Genomic DNA, 27,512 nt, shown 5'->3' on the forward strand with positions numbered 1-27,512 from the left:
CACCTCTCACCTTCCTGCCAAAGTGCATAACCTCGCACTTTCCCACACGGTATTCCACCTGCTACATCTTTCCCCCTCTCCCAGTCTGTCCGAGTTCTTCCGCAGCCTCCCCACTTCCTCAATGCTGACCTGTCCCTCCACCTCTCTTTGGGTCCTCTGCAAACGTAGCACCAGTGCCCTCAGTCACTTTGTCCCCATCGTTAATGAAATGACGCCTTTAAGCCCCCCACCCCCTGTTTTCTGCCAGACAGCCAATCCAAACTATTCTATAAATATCTTCAAGGCTTTATTATCAATGAAATTTCAGCAAACAGCTCACGCTAGCTGTTCCCTGGCACATCCCGCTGGCAACGGCCTACCGATTGGAATCCGGTCGCCAGAGTCATCAACAGAACAGGAAAAGACCCTTCGGCCCATTCAGTCTGTGCCAGTCAGAAACAACCACCTCACTATTCCAGTCCCGGTTTCGCAGCACTTGGCCCACAGCCTTGGCATGGCGAGTGCCCATCTACATCCTTCTTCAATGGGATGGGGGTTCCTGCCTCTCCCATCCTTACAGGCAGTGAGTTCCAGGTTTCCCGCCAGCCTCTGGGGGAAAACATTTTTCCTCACGTCCCCTTCTAAACCTCCTGCCCCTTCCCTTAAATCGATGCACCCGTGACCCCCCCCAACCGGTCTTCGATCCCCCCTCCCACAGGGAAAAGTTCCTTCCTGTCTATCCTATTGATACCCCTCATCGTTTTATTTATCTCAATCATGTCCCCCCTCTCAATCCCCTCTGCTCTAAGGAAAACAACCCCCCAGTTTGTCCCAAACTCTCTTCAAGAACTGAAACTCGCCAGCTCCCCACAAGGCAACGTCCTGGTAAATCTCCCTCTGCCCCCTCTCCCTGTGCTATCACATCCCTCCGATAATGGGGATTCCAGAACTTGTACACAATACTCTCGCTGTGTGGCCTAACCGATGTTTTATATACAGTTCCCAGCCAAACCTCCCTGCTCCTAAACTCTACACCTCGGTTAATGAAGGTAAGCATTCCATAATCCTTCTGAACCACTCTACCCCCCTGTCCTGCTACCTTCAGGGACCTGGGTACTCGCACAGCAAGATCCCTCTGACCCTCGGTGTTTCCCAGGGTCCTACCGTTCATTGGGTGTTCCCCTGCCTTATTTGTCCTGCCTGAGTGCATCATCTCACACTTATCCTGAATTCTATCAGCCACTGATTGGCCCATCCCTATCCTCCTTGTAACATAGGCTATCCTCCTCACTGTTTAACAATATTCCCACTGTCTGCCAACTCCAGCTCTGCATCCTCTTCTAGCGTCCTCTAATTGTTGTTCCCAATGAGTTTTGGCACTCTTGCCATCCGGTCCTGATGAGGGGCATAATGGAATGGCAATGACAGCTCCAGCTCAGCTCCTGGAGACATCATCTGCTCGAACCCTCTCAGTGGCATCATGAGACGACCCGCACACTTTCCCCACCACTCCCCCAACCCTGGCATCTCCCACACCGTCCCGTGGAAACGCCTGGTTGGGTTCACTCACCAGGTTGTCCAACATCCTCATCAGGGCCTCAAACTCATGCTCCCCGAGCCGGCTCTTCTGCACCGGGCCGAAGGTGGTGCCCGCCCGGGCCAGCGCGCTAGCCTCGAGAGGCCGGTACTGCTCGCGGTCCAGGAGGGTCACGTTCTCCACTCCCCCGGCGCAGGAGAGGCATGAGACCTGCAATAGGAGGGGCACTGGGGTCAGCTCAGAGCAGCAGACACTGGCACGGTGCCACATGGGTAAGGGCCATCACTGGGTACGGCGAGGATCAGGGCCGAGGGCAGTGAAGCAACAAATTGGAGCCAGGGGTGGGGGGTAGTGAACGAAAACCCAACCCCGCAAATAAACCACCAGCAACAACTGGGGACGGCCCAGAGAGAAACCTCAAGGGGCCAATCATCGTGTCATCTTGAATCCTCTCTCTGGCTGTCTCCCTCTCTCCCTGCCTCTCCCTCTGTTGATTTCTGGGGAGGGGAGTGGGGGCGCTCTCTCCGAGTCTAAATCTCCCTATTGACAGCAGCGGCCATGAACTAAATTGCTGTGCGGTTCTTCCTGGTAGGAGGATGATGACAGGAACGTTGGAGAACGGCCGTCCCTGGGACAATTCTTACCCAGAGCCATCAGGTGAGGAGCAGGAGGAATACAGCTGGCCGAGCAGCATGAAAGGAGCAGAAAAGCTTGATGTTTTGGGTTGGGACCCTTCATCAGACCAAAACGTCAAGCTTTTCCTCTCCTCTGATGCTGCTTGGCCCATTGTGCTCATCCAGCTCTACACCAGCATCGGCAGTTCCTGCCGTCTCTCACCAGGTGAGGAGATGACCAAAAGCCTTACCTGGATCTCACAGGCTGCCTGGAGGTGGTACATTTTGTAAAAGGCCTCTTCCACGGTCTCGCCGAGTGCAACAACGCCATGATTTCTTAAAAGCAGAACCTGGAAGCAAGAGGTTAACACTGTATTGCATCTCAGTGACTGCATTGCAAACTCTTCCGCGTGTCCGAGCTGTCCTGCACCTCACTCCGACATGACCCCAGGCTCGAGCACTGCGGCTGGCATTAGTTTACAGTCAGTGACATGACATTTATTTAGTTCATTCGGTGGGGGAGGGGATGGGTCAGGTGCAAAGGCGTGGTAGTTGTATCATTATTTGGATGGGTTGATGGTGTGTTTGGTCGAGGCAAAAGGTGTGGGAGAAAACGACTCAACTGGGGTTATCATTCACCATAAATGGCCGTCTGCCAACCGTAAACACAGCGGCTACAGGAGCAGGTCAGAGGCTGGGAATCTTGCAGCGAGTAACTCCACCCCCACTCCCCCACAAAGCCTGTCCCACCATTGACAAGGCACAAGTCAGGAGGGCGATGGAATACCCCCCACTTGCCTCGGATGGCGGCAGCTCCAACAACACTCGAGAAGCTCAACACCATCCAGAGTCGGAGCACCTCCCCGCTCGATTGGCCCCACATCCAAAAACATCCAACTGCTCCCTGCCCCCCACCACCGACGCTCAGTCACAGCAGTGTGTACCGTCTACAAGATGCCCTGCAGCGACTCACTGAGGCCTCTCAGACAGCACCTTCCAAACCCACCACCCACTTCCACCCAGAAGGACAAGGGGCAGCAGGTACATGGGAACACTCCTCCCCCCTAGCAAGCTCACCCTCCGAGCCCCTCACCGTCCCCAACTTGGGAAATATATCGGCCGTTCCTTCAGTGTTGCTGGGTCAGAATCCTGGGACTCCCTCCCTGTGGGGGTCCCTACACCACACGGGACTGCAGCGGCTCACCTCCACCTTCTCAAGGGGGGCTGTTAGAGGGGAAATGGGGCAATAAATGCTGGGCCCAGCCAGCGACGCCCACGTGCCATGATGGGTAAAAGAAAACGAACAGTGTGGGTCGGCATAAGAGAGGCAGAATTCCAAGGTGTTGCCAGGAGACACGTCACCCAGTTTAGCACAAGCTCCCGCCATCAGGCACTGCCAGGCTAAAGGAGTTCCCCCAGTGTCAAGGGGCTGGCGAATGCCAACAGATAGTGGGTGCAAGTGTTCAGGGGTCAGGGTTCATACTGCGACAGAGGGTCAAGCCTTCCCGGTCCAGTGAGAACGTGAGCCGGATTGGAGCAAGGCTAAAGTCGGAATTGGACACTGAGTGGCTGTACCTTCGCCGTCGGGCCGAGGCATTTCTGGAGTTGGATCCTATCCTTCTCTTCGTCCAGGGCTCCATTGTATTCGTAGTAAGCCACGTCTCCGACTAACAAGGCCTCGTGGGATATCGGCAAAATGCCACACTTCATGGCGGAAACCTGGAAAACCGAAAAGGAATAACTCCAAGGTAACAAAGTGTGGAGCTGGATGAACACAGCAGGCCAAGCAGCATCTTAGGAGCACAAAAGCTGATGGTTCGGGCCTAGACCCTTCATCAGCCTTTATTAGAATGGCAAGCAGTGACTAGTGCGGTGCCGCGGGGATCAGAGCGAGGACCCCCGCTATTCACAATACAGAAAATGGTTTATTAGCTGGCACCAATGGGACCTGGAGAGTGTGGGTTGATCCAATAGTCTGGGCAATCATTACCCATGTAAAATGTAAAGCAGGGGTGTGTATACACATCATTGTTGGTCTTTACAGCACAGCTCACTGAAATAATCATGCATCTTTACTTTATTTAACACATATCGACCGAGAGACTTCAATTGATTACTAGATGGTGTTATTTGAGGAGAGGTTGACTTGAAATTAAATCAACTGCTGAAATTTCATGCAGAGACAGTAGGAAGTGGAGATGCTGGAGAATCCGAGATAACAAGATGTGGAGCTAGATGAACACAGCAGGCCAAGCAGCATCTTAGAAGCAGGAAGGCTGGCGTTTGGGGCCTAGACTCTTCATCAGAAATTTCTAATGAAGGGTCTAGGCCCCAAATGTCAGCCTTCCTGCTCCTCTGATGTTACTTGGCCTGCTGTGTCCATCCAGCTCCACACCTTGTTATCTCGATATTTCGTGCAACCATTTTATTGAAGAACAATTATATTTATATTGAGGTAAATAAATTCAATCACTATAACAACTGGACAGAATAATACAGTGAACTTCATGTTATTTGAGGTATATAATTTTTTTGGCTGGTTTATTGAGAAGTCTGCTCCAGAAGATGATGTTTGCTGTAGATATGAGTGATGTCGGGGTGGGAAATAATGAATATCTCCAGGTTTGGGTGCCTCAGTGTGAATGGGATGAGCTGGGTGAGCGGGCTAAGGTGTGGCAGATGCAGTTTACTGGGGAATCAGTGTGAGATTATCAGCTTTGGGAGAGAAAGAGGAAGGGGGATTATTCTCTGAATGTATTATATATGGAATGCTCTGCCCCAGAAGGCAATGGAGGCCAACTCTCTGGATACTTTCAAGAAAGAGATAGATAGAGCTCTTAAGGATTGTGGAATCAAGGGTTATGGGGATAAGGCAGGAACAGGATACTGATTGTGGATGATCAGCCATGATCATAATGAATGGTGGTGCTGGCTCGAAGGGCCGAATGGCCTACTCCTGCACCTATTGTCTATTGAATGGCAATCGAACGGGAGAAGGGGCAAGGTGCAAAGACCCTCCGAGGCCAGTTGCTGAAAGTCAGCCTAGCTAGAGCAGCGGGTGGTGAAGATGGAGAGTGGGGATGTTGGCCCCTTCATGGCGAGACGATTGCAGTACAGGATCAGGGATGGTCGCTCCCAATGTACTCACCGCGGCCGTGGCTGGAGTCTGCAAGTGGATGACGCAACAGACGTCAGGCCGGGCAGCGTAGATGGCCGAGTGCAGGCCGAATCCCGTGCAGTCTACGGGAAGTCCGGTGCTGCCCTGGTTCACCACGCCTCCCACGATGTTCACCTTGACCTGCCGGGGAAGGTTCGGGAGGGTTAGGCACAAACAGTTCAGAGGGGAGGAGAACAAGAGGCCTCACAATGGGAGGAGCAGACATCGGCCGAGCGGTTGGGCTTCCTATGTGAGTGAAGCGACTTGCTCAGACAGAGCCTGTCTTGGTCAAGTAGGCCTCAAAGCCTGTCTTGGTCATGTAAACCCAAAAGCCTGATTTAGTCATGTAGGCCCAAAAGGCTGACTTGGTCAGATAGGCCCAAAAGCCTGACATAGTCCAGGTGGACGCAAATGCCCATCTTGGCTCAGGTAAACTGGAAAGCCTGTCTTGGCTCAGGCAGGCCCAATAGCTTATTTTGCTTCAGGTAGGCCAAAAACCCCGAGTTGGATCAGGTACGACTAAAAGCCTGTCTTGGCTCAGATAGATCCAAAGGCCTGGAATAGGTGGGCATAAAAACCTGGTTCAAGTGGGCCCAAAGGCCTGTTCTCCTCATGGCTCAGGCCCAGGGGAGTCTTATCTTGCACATGTTTTTGGCAGGCACAAAGGCTTGCCTTGTGGCCACACTGAGGTATTTCTAACAAGATCAATGTTCACAGAGTAGGCTTGATGAAAGTCAATGCTATTTTTCAGGGAGGGAAGGCTTCCATTTGTCCCTCCATTTTATAAAAACAACTCAATTTTAGGGCATTGCGGAAACTAGACCCAGCAACAACGACTTCCATTGGTCAGGGCTAAAAGATCCCAAGATGCCTCACCAGAGTGTTTGAGCCAGCACTGGTGATGTTGTGGGCTCATCTTCAGAATCGAAAAGAATCGTTTTTCATGCGACTTGGACAACGGGTGGCCTACTGTCTGAAAATAGCTCACCCATATCCAAAGTAGCTTTGATGAGTTTGCACTGGGCACTTTTACTTGAACTCAGACTGGGTCAGAGATCCCTACCTCAGCCTGAAAATGCTATACCCTGTGGCCATCCTGCTTGGCCACCATCAAGAACTTGTATGCGTTCCTCAGAACAGAATCTGCTGTCTCTCTCTGTCCATCTTGCTCCCTGGAACATGCATATCCGCATTTAACTGCATCTGCGACCTGCTTGCCCCCTTTCTGAATTGTTACAGCATGGAAATAGGCCCTTCGGCCCAACTCCTTCATGCTGACCAGGTTTCCCAAACTAAACTAGTCCCATTTAACTGTGTTTGGCCTATGCCCCTGTAAACCTTTCCAACGCACACACTTGTCCAAACCTCTTTTAAACGTTGTCATTCTACCAGCCCCCACCACTTCCTCTGTCAGTTCTTTCCACGCACGCACCACCCTCTGCAGGAAAAAGCTCCCCTCTTAAATCTTCCCCCTCTCACCTTAAACCCTCTAGTTTTGGACTCCCCCCACCATGGGAAAAGACCCTGACTATTCACCCTGTCCAGGCCCCTCACGATGTTATAAAACTCTATAACCTGAGCCCCCTCTGCTCCAAGGAATACAAATCCCAGCCAATCCAACCTCTCCTTATAACTCGAACCCTCCAGTCCTGGTAACATCCTTGTTCTTCTTTTGTGCACCTTCCCTAGTTTAAAAATATCCTTTCTTTAGCAGAACGACCAGAACTGTACACAGTGTACCAGATTTGGACTAACCAGTGTCCTGTACAGCCACAGCATGACCCTCCCAACTCCCTATACTCAACGCACTGACCAATAAAGGCGAGCGTACTGAACACCTTCCTCACTGCCCTGTCTACCTGCGACTCCACTTTCAAGGAGCTCTCTGTTCAGCAACACTCCCCAGGGGCCCTGCCATTAACTGTGTCGGCCCTGCCCTGGTTTGTCTTCCCACAATGCAACACCTCGCGTCCATCTGCATTAAACTACACATGTGACCCCTCGGCTTACAGGCCCAATTGACCTGGATACCCTTTGAAATCTCAGATGACCTTCCTCACTGTCCACTGTCCCACCAATGTTGGTGTCATCTGCAAACTTAGTAACCAGTAACCAGGCCTTCAGGATTCTCATCCAAACTGTCGATATAAATGAAAACAAACACCAGTTCATGTGTTGTGACTGTCAGGGCAGGGTTGGAAGAACGCCAAACGTGAAGGGGACAGCCATTTATACAGTGTGGCAACAGGATTGGTTGGTACGAGTGGATCGGATTAGCAGATAGGCCAGATCGGGCAAGGGTGGCACTGGTCAAAGGGCATTGGTGAACCAGATGGGTTTGTATGGAAATCGACTGCCCCCAACCAATTCCTGAGGTGGGGGTTTTGTTAATTCCGAGAGTCGGCGCTGAAATCCCATCAGCCGCCAGCATGAGATCCCGGCGAGGGAATTTCCTTGGTCTCCTCTCTGGATTACTCACCCATTGACATCGCCAACCCCATCCTCTCCTCTCCCTAACTCGCAGGCACTCACCAGGACTGAAGCGGAGGCCTCCCCGTATGAAATCCCTCTGGGAATGATGAGGAAGTGGCCCTGCTCCTTGCTGACGCGCAGCTGTGGGCAAAACACACCAGTGAGGACAGTCAGCCAGTGGCGGGAGAGGCCTTTCTGCCCAATTGCGTGTCGATACCCCGGAAATTTCAATCCCCAATCACCCCACCCTCAACATTCTGGCACCCGCTCCCCCCACTGCCTCTGGGTTGACCACTCTGAACATGGCGAGACGTTTGGAATCCACAACGTTTCTCTCGTCTTCCCCAGCCATTCGGCCCACCATCTCCATACTGGCACATAACCCTGCTCCTGTCCCATTTCATCAGCTGGTGGACACCCTCTCACAATGTCCACCAGCTGAAGGCAAGAAGTGGACAAGTTGATTTTATAAAGATTAGCGTCAAGGGAAGTTTGGCGAATGGGGAGCAAAGAGTCAGACTTTTTTTTTCTGGTTGAGGGTGGTGTGCCACAGGGGTCAGCTGTGGGCCCTCAACTGTTGACAACTTACATAAATGATTTGGACCAGGAATCGAAGGTATGGGAGTTAAATTTTCCGATGATATAAAGACAGGTCAAAGATAGAGGACGCAAAGAGGGAGACAGATGGGTTCCGTGAACGGACAAAGATCTGGGAAATAGAGTACAATGTGTGAAGCTGCCTCCAAAAAATTATCCATGAATATTATTTAATGGATGAGAGGTTGCAGAGCTCGGAGATGCAGAGGAATCTGGTAGTCATTGTGCATTATTCACAGAAGGTCAGTGTGCAGTGCATCAATACTATGGCTTTAAGAGGTACATTTTGTCTTTCTTTTAATGAAGAAAGGTTGTGACAGAGGGCCTGAGCAGACTGCTCCAAAGCCCACAAAATAAACACCTTAAGAGCTCTTTCTAAAAAGAAGTTGAAACAATAGAAACAGCCTGAACGGGTGGGGAGAGGGGGTCAAGCTACCGCATAGCCAGGATTTTTCGTTTTAGTCTTTCAGTTGCTGGGATCTTGAAGGTGGGTTTCAAAGCTGCAGTGCATCACTCCCAGCTACTCTCTCAGAATTTTCTCTTGATGTTTCAGTTTCCTCCTGTACTGGAGAACTGCCTGCGAGGCCGTTTTACCAAATTTGCTTTGTTAAGGGTGTGGGTCATCGGATGTTGGAACAGTTACTGTTCAGTGGTTAAATAATTGATTATTTTTCTTTTAATCATCTACAGGATGAGGGTGACAATAGCCAGGTGGCATTTATTAACCATCCCTAATTGCCCAGGGGGTAGTTAAGGGTCAACCACATTGTCGTGGATCTGGAGTCACATGTAGACCAGACCAGGTAAGGATGGCAGTTTCCTTCCCTAAACAGCATTAGTGAACCAGATGGGTTTTTCCCAACAATCGACAATGGATTCACGGTCATTGTTAGAATCTTAATTCCAAATACTTAGTACTTATATACAAACACTTCCACCATCTGCCATGACAGGATTCGAGCCCGGGCCCCCAGAACATTATCTGGGTCTCTGGATTAACAGTCCAGTGATAGTACCACTAGGCCATCCTCCCTTGACATTATCTTCTCAACTTTTTGACTAGAGTTGGTTATTCCAATTCCTTCTTTCTTTTGTTGTATTTTAATTACAGTGTCAGAATAAACAGCGTTTTGCTGATAGTCTCAGTGATCGAATTATAATTCGGAATGCAATGCCTGGCACTTGGGTTGACAATAAGAATAAAAGATGGGTCTAGGCTGTCTTCGAAATATATTTTGAGGGGAAGGGGGAGGTTTGGCCTGGTCCAAACCAGTGCTAATACAGTAAGTAATCAGGAAATCTCGAAATGTTATAATTCATTGAAGAGAAGAAGAGGGAAGTTCGGCTTCAGATATAACAGGGTGTAGGTGAGACTGCATCTGGCTTACTGTATCCTGTACTGGTCACTGTACTTGCAGAGGGACGCAAATGCAGAAGGAGCATTTCAGAGACGTGAAGAAGCTAGACAGCCTGTATCCTCAGGGATTTAGAAGACGCAGAGATGAGAGTCACTTTTCCATCTCTCAGAGGCTTTGGGATTCCCTTCCTCCAATGCAAAATCTTTAAATTTATTTTTACAGGGCCAGAGGTCGATAGACTCTTGACGCTCAGGTCGGGACCGAAGAAACGGAGAGTTACGCAGAGAGAAATCGGATCTTGCTGAGTGGCAGAACGGGCGACTGGCCTGCTCCTTGTTTGCTTCCTGCCCCACCCCATGTCACTCCCTCCCTCCCCTCCTCCAGCTTGCCCACCACCACCCCCCCTCCCCGGCCGCATCCCCTCTGGGCACGGCCCTGACAGTGCCAACCTGATCAGAGCGTGAACAGAACAGGTGCCCATCCAAAGAGGCTACACTGACGTTGAGGGGGCTCCCGGCCTGCAAGACTGCCCCGACATTGACAAACACCCGGTTTACTGCCAGCGGGCCCCCACCACCCCCGACACCTCGCTGCCTAATTCTTGCCTTGTGCTGACTTGGAGTTTGACCACCCCGCGACCCCACAACCACCAACTGCACTCACCGTGATGTAAGTCTTGGCCAGCTGGGCCCACCCGAAGATGTCGAGAAGGCGGTAGACACTGGCAATCTTGCACCTCATGAGACGCTCCCCCTTGACAAAACCCGGGCACTCGGTTCCGTGGACATCGTTGATCGGCGCCACCATGGCCGGCCCTGGCGTTGGGAGGCAACAAGGTCACCGCTATGATGGAGCCCCCTGCCCCACCGCACCCCCCACAGCCCCACCTCCGGCCCGCGACAAGCCTCCGCCGACTGACGAAGGTCCCCAGGCCCCTCCCGTCTCGCAAAATTCCCACCGGCAACCGAAGCCCTCATTCGCTCCCGAACCCCCATCCTCCCCGGGGGGGGGGGGGGGGGGTGGGGGAGTGGGGGGAGCTGGCCTGCCGCCACGTTCCACCCTCCAGGGACTCCGCCTCATCCAGATTTCTGCTGCTCGTGTTTTGACCTGCACCCCCTCCCAATCCCTGGCCAGGCAACGACCTCCATTGGGCAAAAATAACAATTCTCCACGTTGTCCCGTCTTCCTCACCCTCAAACACCCACAAACCGCGCCCCCCTCCAAGGCCCACCTCCCATTTCAGAGTGGGCAGCAGATCTGGATGGGGGGGGCGCGGGAAGAGGGTAGGAGATGGTCTTTGGGCGTGCAAAGGTGCCATCGGATGCCAGCCAATGGCAGTCAAGGCAGGTAGAGCAGCCATTGGTAAGGTGAATGGTACGATGGTCTTCGTGGCACAGGGTTTAGTAGTAGGGAGATCTTTCTGACGTTATCAAGGGGCCTAGGTGAGAACGATGAGGAGTAGAGGCCTTGGATTCAATCTCCCTTCCTGACAGAGGATGCAGAGGGAGGGCAGCAGAGACTCGTGAGGCTAAAGCTGGGGACGGAGGAGAAATTGGTTCGAATGTGGCCAGTACTCACAGGGGTTTAGGAGAACGAGAGGGTTGCGGGGTGGGGATCTGATTGAAACGTATCAAATTCTAACAGGGCAATGAGAACAGAGAGTGAATGCAAACCCTTCACTTTTTCCCTGCCGCTCGGAAGGGTCTGGGACTGCGCTGCACTGGGACCGAGGCTGTGGCGAGTCGGTGGGGGGTGAGTTTGGCTGGCATCAGGACTGAAGCAGTGGGCAAGGGGCAGACACAGGGCTTGGGCGCTTGGTCACTGGCGAGCTGGCACGGGGTGGGGGTGCACACGCGCAACGCGGGCAGATGGAATTCAAAACGCGGCAAGAAGACGCTGGAGGAACTCAGCGGGACCAGAGGCATCAGTGGGGAGAAGGCAGGGTTAAGATTTCACACCCATCAGAATGGCCAGAGGCTCGGGAGAAGTGGTATTTATGTGCAAGTTGGGGAGGCTAGCCAAGAAGGGGAAAGGTGAGTGAGTCGGTGGAGATGGAGCCCAGAGAGCACGAGACAGAACACGAGAGAGAGAGCGAGAGACAGAGTGAGAGAGAGCGAGAGCACGTAAGGGAGTGTGAGAGAGAGAGAGTGAGAGAGCCCAGTCCAACAGGGGGATTATGGACCCAGGTCAGAGAAGCTGAGTGAGTAGGACAGAAGTGGGTGAGCTGGACAGAAAATGGCCCACACAATATGTTAACGGGCCTAAGCGTGGACGGAAGTGCAGAAAGCCATCCCGTTGGTAACAGACGTGGTTCAATAAAAGGTATGGAAGGACTTTAAAGTGGTAGAACTCGACATGGAATCCAGGTGGCTGCAGGGTCCCCAAGCAGATGATGAGGTTTTTTTTACCTCTCCCCCCATCTGCTTACCCAGAGTTTCGCTGGAGCACTGCAGCAAGCCTGAGACAGAGATGTCGGCCAGGGAACAGTTGGCAACTGGAAGCTAGGGGTCTCTTTTGCAGCCAGAACGTGGGCCCAGTCTGCATTTTAACGTACAGGGACCACGTGGCGAGAGGCGAATCCAGTAAATTAGATCGTGTGAAGGCCAGAGATAGCAAGGGGTGGGGAACATGATTCAAATGGACACAATGATGAAGGGGGGGGAACAGGGAGGAACTTTTCCCCTTGGTGGAGGGGTCAATAACGGGGGTGGGGGGGTACATAGATTTAATAGAAGAGGCAGGAGGTTTAGCGGGGGAACGGGAGGTTTTCCCCAGAGACTGGTGGGGAATCTGGAACTCACTGCCTGTAACGGTGGGAGAGGCAGGAACCCCCATCCCATTGAAGAAGGATGTAGATGGGTATTCGCCATGCCAAGGCTGTAGGCCAATTGCTGGGATTGGAATAGCGAGGCAATTGGCACAGACTTGATGGGCTGAAGGGTCTATATCCATGCCATAGACCTTCAAGACTCTATGGAGTGGTCAATTGCTGTGGGGGGGGGGGGGGGGTGGGTGGCATGGTTGGGTGCCATGGATTTCCAGCAATTGGAAGGAGGATGAGAAGGGGATAGCAACGGGGAGATTTTGAACCGAGGAGGGGGAGGGGTGGCGGCTGCCTGGAACCCAGTGCCCGGATTGGCGTTGGAGGCGGGAACACTCAGATGGTTCAGTGGGGGTGGGGAGCCTGGGACTGGAGGATTGTCATTAACAGAGGCTGGAAAGCAAGGGGTGGAGTGGAGGGCTAGTATCACCAGTGGGTTGAGTGGCTTCCCCTTCGGAGACGGTGCGGTTGAGGGGGTGTGCTGGGGTCAAGGGGGGTGAAGGGAAACGCGCTCGGATCGCGGTCTCACCGGGCGGGGAGGTGGGCAGTGCCAAGGGGCCGCAACTGCCGCTGCTGCTGATGAAGTCCACGATGTGCCTCAGGGCCCTCACATTGCTGGAGTCATTCCCTTTCCTCAGCTGCTCCTGGATCAGGCTCTCCAACTCTTCCCGGAAGGCCTGGAGAAGTCGGGATTGGCAGGGATCGGGGGGATGCGGTGGAAACAAGCACAGAATGACACGGTTAGACCAGCTGCCTGCTCGCTCCCCAGCGCCCAGTCGGGATGTAAACTCCACACCCCTCCCCCTTCAGCGGGTGACTCCAAACCCCTCACCCACCTTCCCTCCACAGACGGCAATGTTCAAAGAAACTCGGGTGTCCTTATCAATAAAGCTAGCTGGTAGGGAAAGCCATCTTGATCCCCCTCACCACCCTCAAGAAGATTTGAGTACCGGGACCGCAGCGCCTTGTGTAAGTTCTATCGGATTTTGTTTGTTTACTCAGACGCTGGAATTCCCACACCCCGAGGGAACTCAGTCTCCGAGTCCCCCCGAAAGTGGGGACTGATGGATCACCGATGACTGGGGACGGGCATGGGATCAAAACCGATGGCAGGAGGCCTCTCCCGCGCGGGCTGAATGGCCTCCTCCTCCTCCTGTCCCGATGAAGGGGGTGTCGACACTGATAGTCGGTCAGGCCCGAGTGGGTGGGCACTGCCTGGTGAATCTCTGGATGCCAGCTCCAGAGCTGGTGGTGGGGCGGGGGGTTTATTCCCATTCCAGCACCAGACTGGGAGCAGATTCCAGACCTTCCCCTCCCAACGATGAACAGAATCCAACAGTGCAATCCCCTAGCCGTCCACTCTCTGCCCCGAAGGCATTCAAAGATACTAGCTCATATCTCTATCCGACTCAGGGCATCATTTTGTGGGCTCCAGTGTGCACAAGCCCCTCTCTCGATTACCTCATTAATTTAACATGGGGCACCCAAATCCCCAGCAAAGGAGCCCCTCAACCCATCTTCAGCCACCCAGACCAGACCCAAAGCTCAACTAGTCCTTCTGGATCACGGTGACAATTTCGACCTGACATATTCTAGGGAGGGACAGGCATTTCCTTTTGGGTGGTGGGCAGTGGGCGAAAGAGGGTAGAGGAAACAGAATACTGTCACAGATGCGAGGAAGCGATGGGGGCACTGGTTCCCACTACTCACCGGACTTTGCAGAATGACCGTCACTCTCTTCTTCTGCTCCATCACGTTGAAATCCTGCCTCAGCGTCGGAGCCATGTTCCGCAGCCGAAGGTACTCAGGGTCGCTCTCTGCCACCCGGTCAAAATAGCACTCCTTCCGAGCCGTGCCCGGCGGTGACGACACCGATACCCCCTCCTGGGCGACCTCGGTGCTCATGGTTAGATTCAGCTCCGCCACTGTTCCACCACCTCCCTGCTGGGAAGACAACTGATTCAGACCACGAACTGACCCAACTGCCCTCAGCAAACAGCGTCTCCTCGGTAACTAGTGCCCTTTTCCAACAACCGACAGCCCTTGGCAAACCAGTGCCCCCTGGGCAACCTGACTGCACTCAGCAACCATGTCTCCTTGGTAACTAGTGGCCTTTCCCAGCAACCAAATGCCCTTGGAATCCAGTTGCCCTCCCACAGCAACTGATTGCCCTTGGCAACCATGGTAACTGGTACCCCTTCCCAAGAACCAATTGCCCTTGGCAACGTCGGCAACCAGAATCTCCTCGGCAACCAGTGTAAAGTTAACAAGGAGGGTGCATAAAGGGAAACCAATAGATGTAATATATTTAGATTTTCAGAAGATATTTGATAAAGTATGGTAAAAGATTGAAGGCCAAGGTACAGTCGGCCTTTCAAGACCGTTCAGTTGGGGAGGTATATCAGGAAGGGCACAAATGCCAAATGTCAAGCGATGCCAAATGTATTGCATTCTTACTTTAGTCCTCGCCAATTAATCATCCCCCACCCCACAATCCTCCCACCCCCCCATCATTTCCACCATTACGGTCCCGCAAAATTTGCCATTCTTGACATGATGGGACACACCCTGGAATATTTTCTGAACGGACAATTTATCCGACAAACGGAGGGATGTAATGTAACAAAAGGGAATTCAGGATAAAGCATGAGGTTACGCACAAACGAGGGCAGGGCAGACAAGGCAAGGGACTACAAGATAGGCAGTAGGACCCTGGGAAGCCCTGAGGATTGAGATTGGCAGGGGCGGCATGACTGAGATGCATAAAACGATGAGGGGTATCGACAGGGTAGACAGGAAGGAACGTTCCCCCTCGGTGGGGGTGGGGCTAATGGGGAGAGGAGGGGATTTAAGGGAAGGGTTTAGAAGGGGACGGGAGGAAAAATGTTTTCCCCCCAGAGGCTGGTGGGGAATCTGGAACTCACTGCCTATAAGGGCGGGATAGGCAGGAACCCCCCTCCCATTGAAGAAGGATGTAGATGGGCACTCACCATGCCAAGGCAGACAGGGCTCAGGGCCAGGATCTTAGGGGAGGAAGGAGCGTAAGTCATTGGCCATGCTGGGAGTTAGCTCCTCCTCAGGGAGGTGTTCCCCTGAACCACATGCAGCTTGCTGGATCTTGCTGTAAATTGGTTGCCAGCTTTCTGACACTACAGCAGGCGCCACACTTTGAGCAGCTGCCCCGCACTCTGAGATGGCACGAAAGGCGCTACAGAGATGCAAGTCAAAAGTTTTAAATGCTGCATGTGAAGTGTCAGAATGCCACTCGCCTGGCGTTGATGCTTGCGCCCCCTCTCCAAATCGCTCACGTTCCCGGGAATCTCACGAAGACTGCCCCTCGAACATTAGAGAGAGGAATCCACAGTCAAACCTCACAGTCCTACCAGTCATCCCTGGCATTGCCCACCGTCTTCATCTTGTTGGCGAGGCTCCCCAGACCCTTTGTACAAAGTGGGGCAGGAGTTTCAGCAGTGGCTTTGCCACAGCTTTCGTGCAAAGTGCTCATGGTATTTTCCTGCTCGTTTCTCCAGTTCTGAACGTCTCTTCTATCTGAACGGTTCTTCTATCACCACCTAGCGGTTGCCCCATTAGCCATTTCTGTATCTATTATGGATGTGCTGGTTGCCAAGGAGACACTGGCTGTCGAGGAGGACGCTGGTTGTCGAGGGGGATGCTGGCTGCCAAAGGCAATTGGTTGCCGGGGAAAGGCACTTGTTGCTGAGGAAACAAGTTGCCGAGGACAACTCGATGCTTGCAGCGGAGGGGGGCGGAGCTTGGACGAGGGAGGCGCTAGTTACTGAGGAGACACTGGTTGCTTGGGTGACACCAATTGCTGAGGAGCGAACAGTTGCCTTGGAAACACCCAGCTGCCGAGGAGACATCCAGTTACCAAGGGGACCCTGGTTGCCAAAGGAACACGAAGCGTCCTCTGAAGATGGTCTCATTTCTCTACCATCCCCTCTCGCTGCTTCAAGCAACTGGCCTGGAAATGAGGTGGTGCACCTTCAGAGGGACATTTTCATAAGCCCCATCCCCAGGTCAAGGGGCAGGAGATTGAAAGGTTGTGAATCCAGCATTGGCAGCAGGATCTCCCTCCCTTAGCGCAGGGACAGTCCCATTTCATTCGTCATTGGGAGCTATTGCCCATGACTTATTGGCAACACCACCCCCTCGCCTCAGAACACTAACCCCCCCCCGCCAACATCGGTTCTCAAACCTCGCCCGATATCGGTCCACAGGCAGCAAATCGGGCAGGTCAGGAATGAGACATCTGGACCGTGACTCTGAGACTGAAGAATGAAGGGGGAAATCTTGCAGATTATTCAGTTCCACCATCTGTTCCGGGAGGGTCTGGAACAGTGTGGACGGTTAGAATCGGTTTCTCAGCAAATGTCAGGCTGCATTTCTCAAAACCCAAAGGCAGAGGTGATTCATCGGGAGCTGAAGACAGTTGGATGCATTACTTCTGACGAAAATTGAATCATGCAGAGAGCAAAGCCAGGGGCTGGCATTCTCGATGCCTCTAATTGTAAATTATGGCCAATTTTCTGTGGCAGATACAACTGCTCAACTCCTACTGACATTGCACAGCATTACCATGGCCGAATCAACATGCCGGGAGCTGCCACTGACCAGAAAGTCAACTGGTACAGACCGTAGAAACATAGGGGCTACTACAGCAGGTCAGAGGCTGGGAATCCTGCAGTGAGTCACTCCCCTCCAGACTCCCCACAAAATCTGTCCCATCAACGACAGGGCACAAGTCAGGAATACTCCTCATTTGCCCTGGATGGGGGCAGCTCCAACAACGCTGGAGAAGCTTGACACCATCCAGGGATGAAGCAGCCCCCTGTTCGATTGGCCCCACATCCACAAACATCCCACTCCCACCATCTCTCAGTAGCAGCCGGGTGTACCATCTACAAGCTGCACTGCAGAAATTCACCAAGGCTTCTGAGTTCAGAGCTTCTGAACCTACAACCTCCACAAACTAATCGAATAAGGGCAGCAGATATAGACAAAAACCGTGGTCACACAGCCACTGACAGAGATACAGGTTACGCCATCTCATTTGAGTGGCTTGAGAGATGGTGCAGGAGGGAGGGGGTTCAGATTTCTGGGACATTGGGGCCAGTTCTGGGGGAAATGGGAGTATTACAAATCTGCCAATCTACACCTGGGCAGGACTGCAACCAATGTCCTTGGCGGTGCTTTTGCTCACGCTGTTGGGGAGGGTTTAAATGAATGTGACAGGGGCATGGGAACCAAATGAGGACGTTAGTGGGCAGAAAGGAGGTACTAATGAAAGCCTGTAGGGAACTAGATAATGGAGTCAGCAAGACTAAAGGGAAGAGTAGTCGGGGAGCAGATGATGAACACAAAGGGACAGGTGGTCTGAGGTGCATTTGTTTTAATGCGAGAAGTGTTAAGGCAGAGGAGCTTAGAGCTTGGATCGGTACCTGCAAGTATGATGTTATTGCTATTATTGAGACTTGGTTGAGGGAAGGGCATGATTGGCAGTTGTCCCAGGATATCGCTGCTTTAGGCGGGATAGAGAGGGAGGTAAAAGAGGTGGAGGAGTTGCAATACTGGCCAAAGACAATATCACAGCCGTACCGAAGGAGGGCACTATGGAGGACTTGTGCAGTGAGGCAATATTGGTAGAACTCAGAAATAGGAAGGGTGCAGTAACATTGTTGGGCCTGTACTACAGGCCTCCCAACAGCGAGCCTGAGATAGAGGTACAAATATGTAAACAGATTATGGAAAGGTGTAGGAGAAACAGGGTGGTGGTGATGGGCGATTTTAATTTTCCCAACATTGACTGGGATTCACTCAGTGTTAGGGGTTTAGATGGAGCAGAATTTGTAAGGAACATTTAGGAGGGTTTTCAAGAGCAGTACGTAAATAGTGCCCATACTGGACCAGGTGTTGGGGAATGAGTCCGGCCAGGTGTTTGAAGCTCCAGTAGGGGATTACGTTGGGAAAAGTGATCACAATTCCGTAAGTTTTAGAATACTGATGGACAAAGTGGTCCTAAAGGAAGAGTGCTGAACTGGGGAAGGCCAACTACAGCAAAATTTGACAGGAGTTGGGGAATCTGAATTGGGAGCAGCTGTTTGAGGGTAAATCCACTTTTGATATGTGGGAGGCTTTTAAACAGGGGTTGATTAGATAAAGGAACACACATGTCCCTGTGAAAATGTGGATGGAAAGGGCAAGATTAGGAACCTGGGATGACAGGTGAAATTGAGAGACTAGCAAAGAGAGAAAAGGAAGCATACATAAGGTCTGGGCGTGTGAATACAGACGAAGCTTTGGAAGAATATCAGGAAAGTAGGACTAATCTGAAACAAGGACTTAAGAAGGCAAAAAGGGATCATGAAATACCTTGAGCAAACAGGGTTAAGGAGAATTCCCAAAGACTTTTATTCACACATAAGGAGCAAGAGGGTAACTAGAGAAAGGTTTGGCCCACTCAAGGACAAAGGAGGGAGGTTCTGTGAGGAGTCAGAGAAAATGAATGAGATTCTTAATGAGTACTTTGTTTCGGTAATCACTGAGGAGAGGGACATTATGGATGTTGAGCTTAGGGATAGATGTTTGATTATTCTAGGTCAGATCGGCATAAGGAGGCGGGTGGGGAAGTGTTGGATATTCTAAAAGGCATTAGGGTGGACAAGTCCCCAGGTCCAGATGGGATCTATCCCAGATAACTGAGAGAAGCAAGAGAGGAAACAGCTGGGACCTTAACAGATATCTTTGCAGCATCCTCGAGCACGGGTGAGGTCTTGAGGACTGGATAATTGCTAATGCTGTCCCCTTGTCTAAGAAGGCCGGCAAGGATAATCCAGGTAATTATGGGCCGGTGAGCCTGACGTCAGTGGTGGGGAAGCTGCTGGAGAAGATACTGAGGGATAGGATCTGATCCCATTTGGAAGAGAATGGGCTTATTACTGATGGGCAGCATGGTTTTGTGCAGGGAAGTTCATGTCTTACCAAGTTGATAGAATTCTTTGAGGAAATGACAAAGTTGATAGATGAGGAAAGGGCTGTGAATGTCATATACATGGACTTTAGTAAGGCGTTTGATAAGGTTCCCCATGGCAGGCTGATGGAGAAGGTGAAGTGGCATGGGGTCCAGGGTGTACTAGCTAGATGGATAGAGAACTGTCTGGGAAACAGGAGACAGAGAGTTGTAGTGGAAGGGAGTTGCTCAAAATGGACAACTGTGACCACAGGGATCTGTGTTGGGACCACTGTTGTTTGTGATCTACATAGATAATTTGGAGGAAGGTATAGATGGTCTGATTAGCAAGTTTGCAGAAGACACTAAGATTGGTGAAGTAGCAGATAGTGAAGGGAACTGTTGGGGAATGCAGCAGAATATAGATAGATAGGAGAATTGGGTGGAGAAATGGCAGATGGAGTTCAATCCAGGCAAATGTGAGGTGATGCATTTTGGAAGATCCAATTCAAGAGCAAACTATACTGTAAATGGAAAAGCCCTTGAGAAATTTGATACACAGAGATCTGAGTGTTCAGGTCCATTGTTCCCTGAAGGTGGCAACGCAGGTCAATAGGGTGGTCAAGAAGGCATATGGCATGCTTTCCTTCATTGGGCGGGGTATTGAGTACAAGAGTTGGCAGGTCATGTTATAGTTGTATAGGACTTCGGTTTGGCCATATTTGGAATACTGCGTACAGCTCTGGTCGCCACATTACCAAAAGGATGTTGCCTGGTATGGACGGTGCTAGTTATGAAGAGAGGTTGAGTAGATTAGGATTATTTACATTAGAAAGATGGAGATTGAGGGGGGACCTGATTGAGGTCTACAAAATCATGAGAGGTATAGACAGGGTGGATAGCAAAAAGCTTTTTCCCAGAGAGGGGGACTCAATTACTAGGGGTCATGATTTCAAGGTGAGAGGGGAAAAGTTTAAGAGAGATATGTGTGGAAAGTTCTTTACGTAGAGGGTGGTGGGTGCCTGGAATGCGTGGCCAGCGGAGGTGTTAGAGGCAGGCACAATAGCGTCATTTAAGATGTACCTAGGCAGATACATGACTGGGCAGGGAGCAGAGGGATACAGATCCTTGGAAAATAGATGACAGGTTTAGATTGGCGCAGGCTTTCAGGGCTGAAGGGCCTGTTCCTGTGCTGTAATTTGCTTTGTTCTTACTGTATTCACACAACTACTGACAGAGAGATGGACTACAGTGTCTCATTGCATTCTGCTATGCACCAGACCAAACCCCCTCCGAATACATTATGAAGTTAGTCTAGACCCCAATGTTTTCTCATTTTAAAGGTAAATGTAAGGTGTTGCATTTCAGATTCAACAACACAACATTAAGCAAAACATAATTTATTCATACACTCCAGTTAAAATGGCACATAAAAAAAAGTTGTAACTGTATTGGAAAACCTAACAGATTACTTAGCTGCTAAATAGTGACCGTTCCAATATAGGAACGTTTCTAAACACACCCTTGATAAAAGACAATTCCAGAAAACAAATTTCGCTTATATGCAAAGTCAGCGGCTCAGGAGAAAAACACCAAGATAAAAGAGAGAGCGGGTGTAGCTGCTGGGAGAGATTTACTGCGAACTCCAACCCTGCTGAGACCCCAGAAATAATTGCTGCCAAAAAGCTTAGAAACTAAAAATCCTGGTTGTGTGAGAGCCTGCCCACACCCAGTCAGGGTGCTTCTATTGTTCGAACTTTTGAAACAAAAATCCCCAGGCCTCACAAGCTGATTATTCAAGTTTTTTTGTGTGGAGACTGCTCATCACCTCTGCCTTAAAACCTCTCTTTAAAACAAAAACACAGGACAAAACACACCTCTTAAACCACAGTATTGCCACAATTCACTCTCACAAAAGTTACAACTCAGTTTGAAAGGGAGCAGACTGTCAGATAATCTGGCTTCCATTGGAAAGTTTACAATAGAAACATTGTTGATCTGAAGAGATGTCCATGAAATCTGCCAGACATTAGCTGATTTGTTTGCATATGTTCCCATCCCCAACATCTTTTGTAGTTCCCGCATCCCAGAGAGCAGGAGCTGTAACCCTGGTCTACAAGTTCCTGCCGTTGGCGAACGTGTTTGAATCTAGGTCGGGAAACATTTTTCTCTGAAGTCATGCCCAGCAGCACCTTACACCATCTGCGCTTCTGACAGGAGCTGTGAAAATGCTGGACCTCTCGCTGAAATCCTTGCAAATTTCAAACATGAGGGTGGAACAGTGGCTCAGTGATGAGAACTGCTGCCTCACGGCACCAGATACCTGGGTTTGATTCTACCCTCGAGCGACTGTCTGTGTGGAGTTTGAGCATCTCCCCGCCTCTATGGAGGTGTCCGCCCACAGTCCAAAGACGTGAAGGTTAGGGTGGATTGGCCTTGCTAAATTACCCATAGTGCCCAGGGATGTGCAGGTTAGGGTGGATTGGCCGTGCTAAATTACCCATAGTGCCCAGAGATGTGCAATTTAGGGTGGATTGGCCGTGCTAAATACCCATAGTGCTCAGGGATGTGTGGGTTAGGGTGGATTGGCCATGCTAAATTGCCCCATAGTGCCCAGGGATGTGCGGGTTAGGGTGGGTTGTCCGTGCTAAATTGTCCCATAGTGCCCAGGGATGTGCAGGTTGGGGTGGGTTGGCCGTGCTAAATTACCTATAGTGCCCAGGGATGCGCAGGTTGGGGTGGGTTGGCTGTGCTAAATTACCCATAGTGCCCAGGGATGTGCAATTTAGGGTGGATTGGCCGTGTTAAATAAGCCATAGTGCCCAGAGATGTGCAATTTAGGGTGGATTGGCCATGCTAAGTACCCATAGTGCCCAGGGATGTGTGTGTTAGGGTGGATTGGCCATGCTAAATTGCCCCATAGTGCCCAGGAATGTGCGGGTTAGGGTGGGTTGTCCGTGCTAATTTGCCCATAGTGCCCAGAGATGTGCAATTTTGGGTGGATTGGCCGTGCTAAATACCCAAGGTGCCCAGGGTTGTGCAGGTTAGGGTGGATTGGCCGTGCTAAATTACCCATAGTACCCAGGGATGTGCAGGTTGGGGTGGGTTGAGCATGCTAAATTGCCCATAGTGCCCAGGGATGTGCAGACCATGCTAAATTGCCCATAGTGCACAGGGATGTGCAGGTTGGGGTGGGTTAGCCATGCTAAATTACGTATAGTGCCCAGGGATGTGCGGGTTCGGGTGGATTGGCCGTGCTAAATTACCCATAGCGCCCAGGGATGTGCGAGTTCAGGTGGATTGGCCGTGCTAAATTACCCACAGTGCCCAGGGATGTGCAATTTAGGGTGTATTGGCCGTGTTAAATAAACCATAGTGCCCAGGGATGTGCGGGTTAGGGTGGGTTGTCCATGCTAAATTGTCCCATAGTGCCCAGGGATGTGCAGGTTGGGGTGGATTGGCCGTGCTAAATTACCCATAGTGGCCAGGGATGTGAGAGTTCGGGTGGATTGGCCGTGCTAAATTACCCATAGTGCCCAGAGATGTACAATTTAGGGTGGATTGGCCGTGCAAAATACCCATAGTGCCCAGGGATGTGCGGGTTAGGGTGGATTGCTGTGCTAAATTACCCATAGTGCCCAGGGATGTGTGGGTTAGGGTAGGTTGGCTGTGCTAAATTACCCATAGTTCCCAGGGATGTGCGGGTTAGGGTGGATTGGCCATGCTAAATTACCCATAGTGCCCAGGGGTGTGTAGATTAGATGGGTTGGGTCAGCTGGGATGCTCCAAGGGTCAGCGTGGACTTTTTGGGCTGAAGGGCCTGTTCCCACACCGTAGGGATCTTGTGATTCTATACTTACCTGCTGAAAATCTTTGTTTGTAACAAAATCAGAATTAAGAGCAGGTGCAGGCCATTCAGCCCAGCAAGCTTGCTCCACCATTGTCCACCATCACAGTGGATCTCATCTCGGTCTCCACTCCAGTTTCCTGCTCCCTTTAATCCAGTACCGATTAAAAATTTATCTCCTTTTTAAATGTCCTGGCATCCACTGTACTCAGGGGAAGTAAATTTCTGCCACCCTTTGCCCTCAAAAGATAACCTCTCATTTCCCATTGTCCCATGTGAGGGAGCGTCCGCATCTACTTTGTCAATCCTCTTTAGCCTCTGATAATTAGATTTCCTCTTGTTCTTCTGAGCTCCCAGAGAGTATGGGCCTAGCCTGCTCAATCTCTCTGCATGAGTCAAATTCCCCCCTCATTTCTGGAATCAGTGGTGTGAACCTCCTCTGAACTGCCTCCAATGTAACGACATCTCCCCTCAAGCAAAGGTACCACATCCGTTATTTTTTTTATTCATTCATGGGTCGAGGGCATTACTGGCTAGGCAGCATTTATTGCCCAGAGGGCAAATAAGAGTCAAACTGCGTTGCTGTGGGTCTGGAGTCACATGTAGGCCAGACCAGGTTGGGATGGCAGTTTCCTTCCCTAAAGGACATCAGTGAACCAGATGGAGATTTCCCCCAACAATTGACACTGGATTCACGGTCATCATTAGATTCTTAATTCCCTATATTTATTGAATTCAAATTCCACCATCAGCCGTGGTGGGATTCGAACCCGGTTCCCCAGAACATTATCTGGGTTTCTGGATTAACGGCCCAGCGTCATACCCAACGCTCCTGGTGCAGTCTCTTTCATGCCAAATCCAGTTGCACCAACCCGTCCCTACGTTTATATTCCATTCCCTCAGCATCAAATGCTAAAATTCTATTTGCCGTCCCCATTGCCTGCTGTGCTCAGCTTTCTGTGACTCATGCACTTGGACACTCAGATCCCACTGCTTTCTCTCCGATTCGATGTTAAGCTGTCCTTTCAGTCCTCCAAAAAAAGTGGGCAGCCTCACAACTTCTGTATTTTTAACTCCAGCTGTCAGATTCGCATCAGCGCCCACTAGTAAACTTCATTGTTGTGTATGGCTGAGAATGCTCAGGGTGGTTGCAAACTCTCATACCCTATAATTACTCTGAGCTTACTAAATGATTATAGCTCATTACGACTCATGGTCGCTCTGCTGACTGATTATTACAATTACCCTGTCAATAGTTGGCATAATCTTTTTGCCAAATGCTCCTGATAGTGGAAAAATATCGTAGGAGCGAACTTTTATGCCTTGAGTCAGCATCTCAGGTGCGCTGGGGTTGAAGGTTGAGGGGCATGTTGGCTAGCCTGATCAGGACTGCCTTTGGAGGTTGGAGTCCTGGAGTCACAGAGATCGGCAGCATTGAAAAAGGCCCTTCGGCCCACCAAGTCTGAGCCAACCACCTCACTATTCAAATCCCAGTCTCTCAGCACTTGGCCCCCAGCCTTGGCATAGCCCATCTACATCCTTCTTCAATGGGATGGGGGCTCCTGCCTCTCCCCCTCTTAAAGACAGTGAGTTCCTGATTGCCCACCAGCCTCTGGGGGGGAAACATTTTTCCTCCTGTTCCCCCCAAGCCTCCTGCACCTTTCCTTAAATCTCTGCGTCCCCCCCCCCCCCCCGACAGCGACTGTCCAGGAATACATCCTTCCATCAAGGGGACAAGTTCCTTCCTGTCTACCTTATCGATACCCCTCATCATTTTATCCATCTCAGTCACGTCCCCTTCCTCTCAATCTCCTGCTCTAAGAAAAACAACCCCGAGTCTGTCCCAATTTCTCCTTAAGAATGGAAACTCTCCAGCCCCCACGAGGCAACATCCTGGTAAATCTCCGTCTGCCCCCTCTCCCAGTGCTGTCACATCCCTCCGATAATGGGGATTCCAGAACTTGTACACAATAGTCTTGCTGTGTTGCCTAACCGAGGTTTTATATACAGTTCCCAGCCAAAACTCCCTGTTCCTAAACTCCACACCTCGGTTAATGAAGCTAGGTATTTCATAACCCTTCTGTACCGTTCTATCCCCCTATCCTGCTACATTAAGGGACCCGCACAGCAAGATCCCTCTGGTCCTCGGTGCTTCCCAGGGTCCTACCACCTGTCCGGCATTCCCTCATTTGTCCTGCACGTAGGGATCACCTCACATTTATTTGGATTGTGTTACAAACATTGAAGTAATTCCGTACAGGGTTTAGCCATTAGCGTTGGGAGCAAACTATAAAGGGTATCATTTAAAGAGGCCGCTGGGTTGGCATCAAGCGGAGGAATAAACATAAAGCGATTGCCATCCAGTTGTGGTAAAGTGTGAGGGAAGCTACAAGAGAAAGCTCGGTGTGTGATCGCGGTGATGAAATTGCTGCTCAGATCGCCGCTATGGCGCAATTGTTGAGCGAATGAGAGCTGGGAGCGAGCAGCCGTGTTGGTTTCAGCAAAGCGCGTCCCTCTCAGAGCAACTTCGAGACGCAGCCAAACGAGGAGATTTGCGGGAGGTCAGGGGAAACACTGTCCAGGAGCCAGGGAGAGGGAGAGAGAGAGATTGGAAACAAATTCAGGAAACGTTGCCGCTCATCGATGGCCCTGTGAGCAATGCCTGGGCCCTGAACCGCTGTTCCAGGAGGAAACTGAGGTTGTAAAATTTCGCCCCTCCTGCTCTCTACTCGTGGCCAACCTCTGGTCATGAGGAAGGAAATGCTCCGCATGTAACCTTGTGTGCTTTCACTCACTGCGACATCCGCAGTTTGTAATTAAAGTTACACAAAATGCGTCATAACTTGTGCGTGCCTCTTGGGACCCAGTGGAAGCTAAACCAGTAACCTGGGCAACTGGGCCAAGAAAGGTGGAGGCCGAGGGCGGACTGGGTTGGGAGCTGTTACTCTGGGGAGCGAGTAAGTGACCCCGGACAAAAGGATCTCCGTTGCAATGCTGCTCCTCAATCGTACTGACATGGCTATCATTGAATCCCTCCCACTATCAATATCCTGGCGGTTATCATTTCCAACAAGAGAGAAGCTAACCATCACTCCCTTGACATTCAATGGCGTGACTATCACTGAAGCCCGCCTCCCCGCCGCCCCACTCTCAACATCCTGGGGGTTACCATTGACCACAAACTGAACAGGACCAGCCCCACATAAACGCAGCGGCTACAGGAGCAGGTCAGAGGCTGGGAATCCTGCAGCAAGTAACTCCCCTCCTGACCATCACCGCCCCCCCCCCCCCCCACTAAAGCCTGTCCCACCATCGACATGTCAGGAGGGCGATGGAATGCCCCCCACTTGCCCCGGATGGGGGCAGCACCAACAACTCTTGAGAAGTTTGACACCATCCAGGGACAAAGAAGCCCTCCCCCGCTCGACTGGCCCCACATCCACAAACATTCCACTCCCCTCCCCGAACCATAGACGCTCAGTCGCAGCAGTGTGTACCGTCTACAAGATGCCCTGCAGCGACTCACCGAGGCCCCTCAAACAGCACCTTCCAATACCCACCACCCACTTCCATCCAGAAGGACAAGGGGCAGCAGGTACATGGGAACACCCCACCCCACCCCCGCAAGCTCACCCTCCGAGCCCCTCACCGTCCCCGACTTGGGAAATATATCGGCCGTTCCTTCAGCGTCGCTGGGTCAGAATCCTGGGGCTCCCTCCCTGAGGGCACCGTGTGGGGGTCCCTACACCACATGGTCTGCAGTGGCTCATCCCCGCCTTCCCAAGGGAGGCAATTAGGGGGGAACAGGGCAATAAATGCTGGGCCCGACCAGCGACACCCACATTCCATGAATGAATAAAAACCCAAGATCTTTTGTCCACTGGATTGGCCACTGGTTCACAACATAGAAACAAAGTAAATAGGAACAGGAGGAGAGCATTCAGCCCTATTCAATGTGACCACAGGCCGATCATTCAAATCAGTCCCCTGTCCTGGCTTCCATCCTCCCTCCAGATCCTGCGGCCCCTTTCGCCTCCAGGGCCAAATCTAACTCTTTCCTGAAAGCCGCCAATGAAATACCTGCATTTAAATAGCAACTTCTGTGACCCGCGAGCGTCTGGCAGCCAGCCAGGAGGGTTTTGAGGCGCGGGCTCCGTGGCAAT

At 51.4% G+C, this 27,512-nt stretch overlaps 1 protein-coding gene across 5 annotated transcripts in view; it reads right to left on the reverse strand.

Moving 5' to 3' along the window:
* add2 (adducin 2 (beta)) overlaps positions 1–27,512 on the reverse strand; it is a 71,690-nt gene that overhangs the window by 13,867 nt on the left and 30,311 nt on the right. For 3 of the 5 annotated variants that reach the window (XM_048522960.2, XM_048522957.2, XM_048522961.2), the window contains exons 2-9: positions 14,246–14,476; positions 13,065–13,212; positions 10,378–10,529; positions 7,820–7,900; positions 5,279–5,428; positions 3,706–3,849; positions 2,382–2,480; positions 1,550–1,726 (exon numbers count right to left, since the gene is read on the reverse strand). In XM_048522960.2, the coding sequence (XP_048378917.2) occupies positions 1,550–1,726; positions 2,382–2,480; positions 3,706–3,849; positions 5,279–5,428; positions 7,820–7,900; positions 10,378–10,529; positions 13,065–13,212; positions 14,246–14,440 (1,146 nt within the window). In that variant the 5' untranslated portion in view covers positions 14,441–14,476. Of the gene's footprint in view, positions 1–1,549; positions 1,727–2,381; positions 2,481–3,705; positions 3,850–5,278; positions 5,429–7,819; positions 7,901–10,377; positions 10,530–13,064; positions 13,213–14,245; positions 14,480–27,512 lie in introns of all 5 variants that reach the window. The other 2 variants (XM_048522958.2, XM_048522959.2) reach the window with 1 other exon arrangement.

Source organism: Stegostoma tigrinum, chromosome 40 (assembly GCF_030684315.1).
Source record: "Stegostoma tigrinum isolate sSteTig4 chromosome 40, sSteTig4.hap1, whole genome shotgun sequence".
In the NCBI taxonomy this organism is placed as follows: domain Eukaryota; kingdom Metazoa; phylum Chordata; class Chondrichthyes; order Orectolobiformes; family Stegostomatidae; genus Stegostoma; species Stegostoma tigrinum.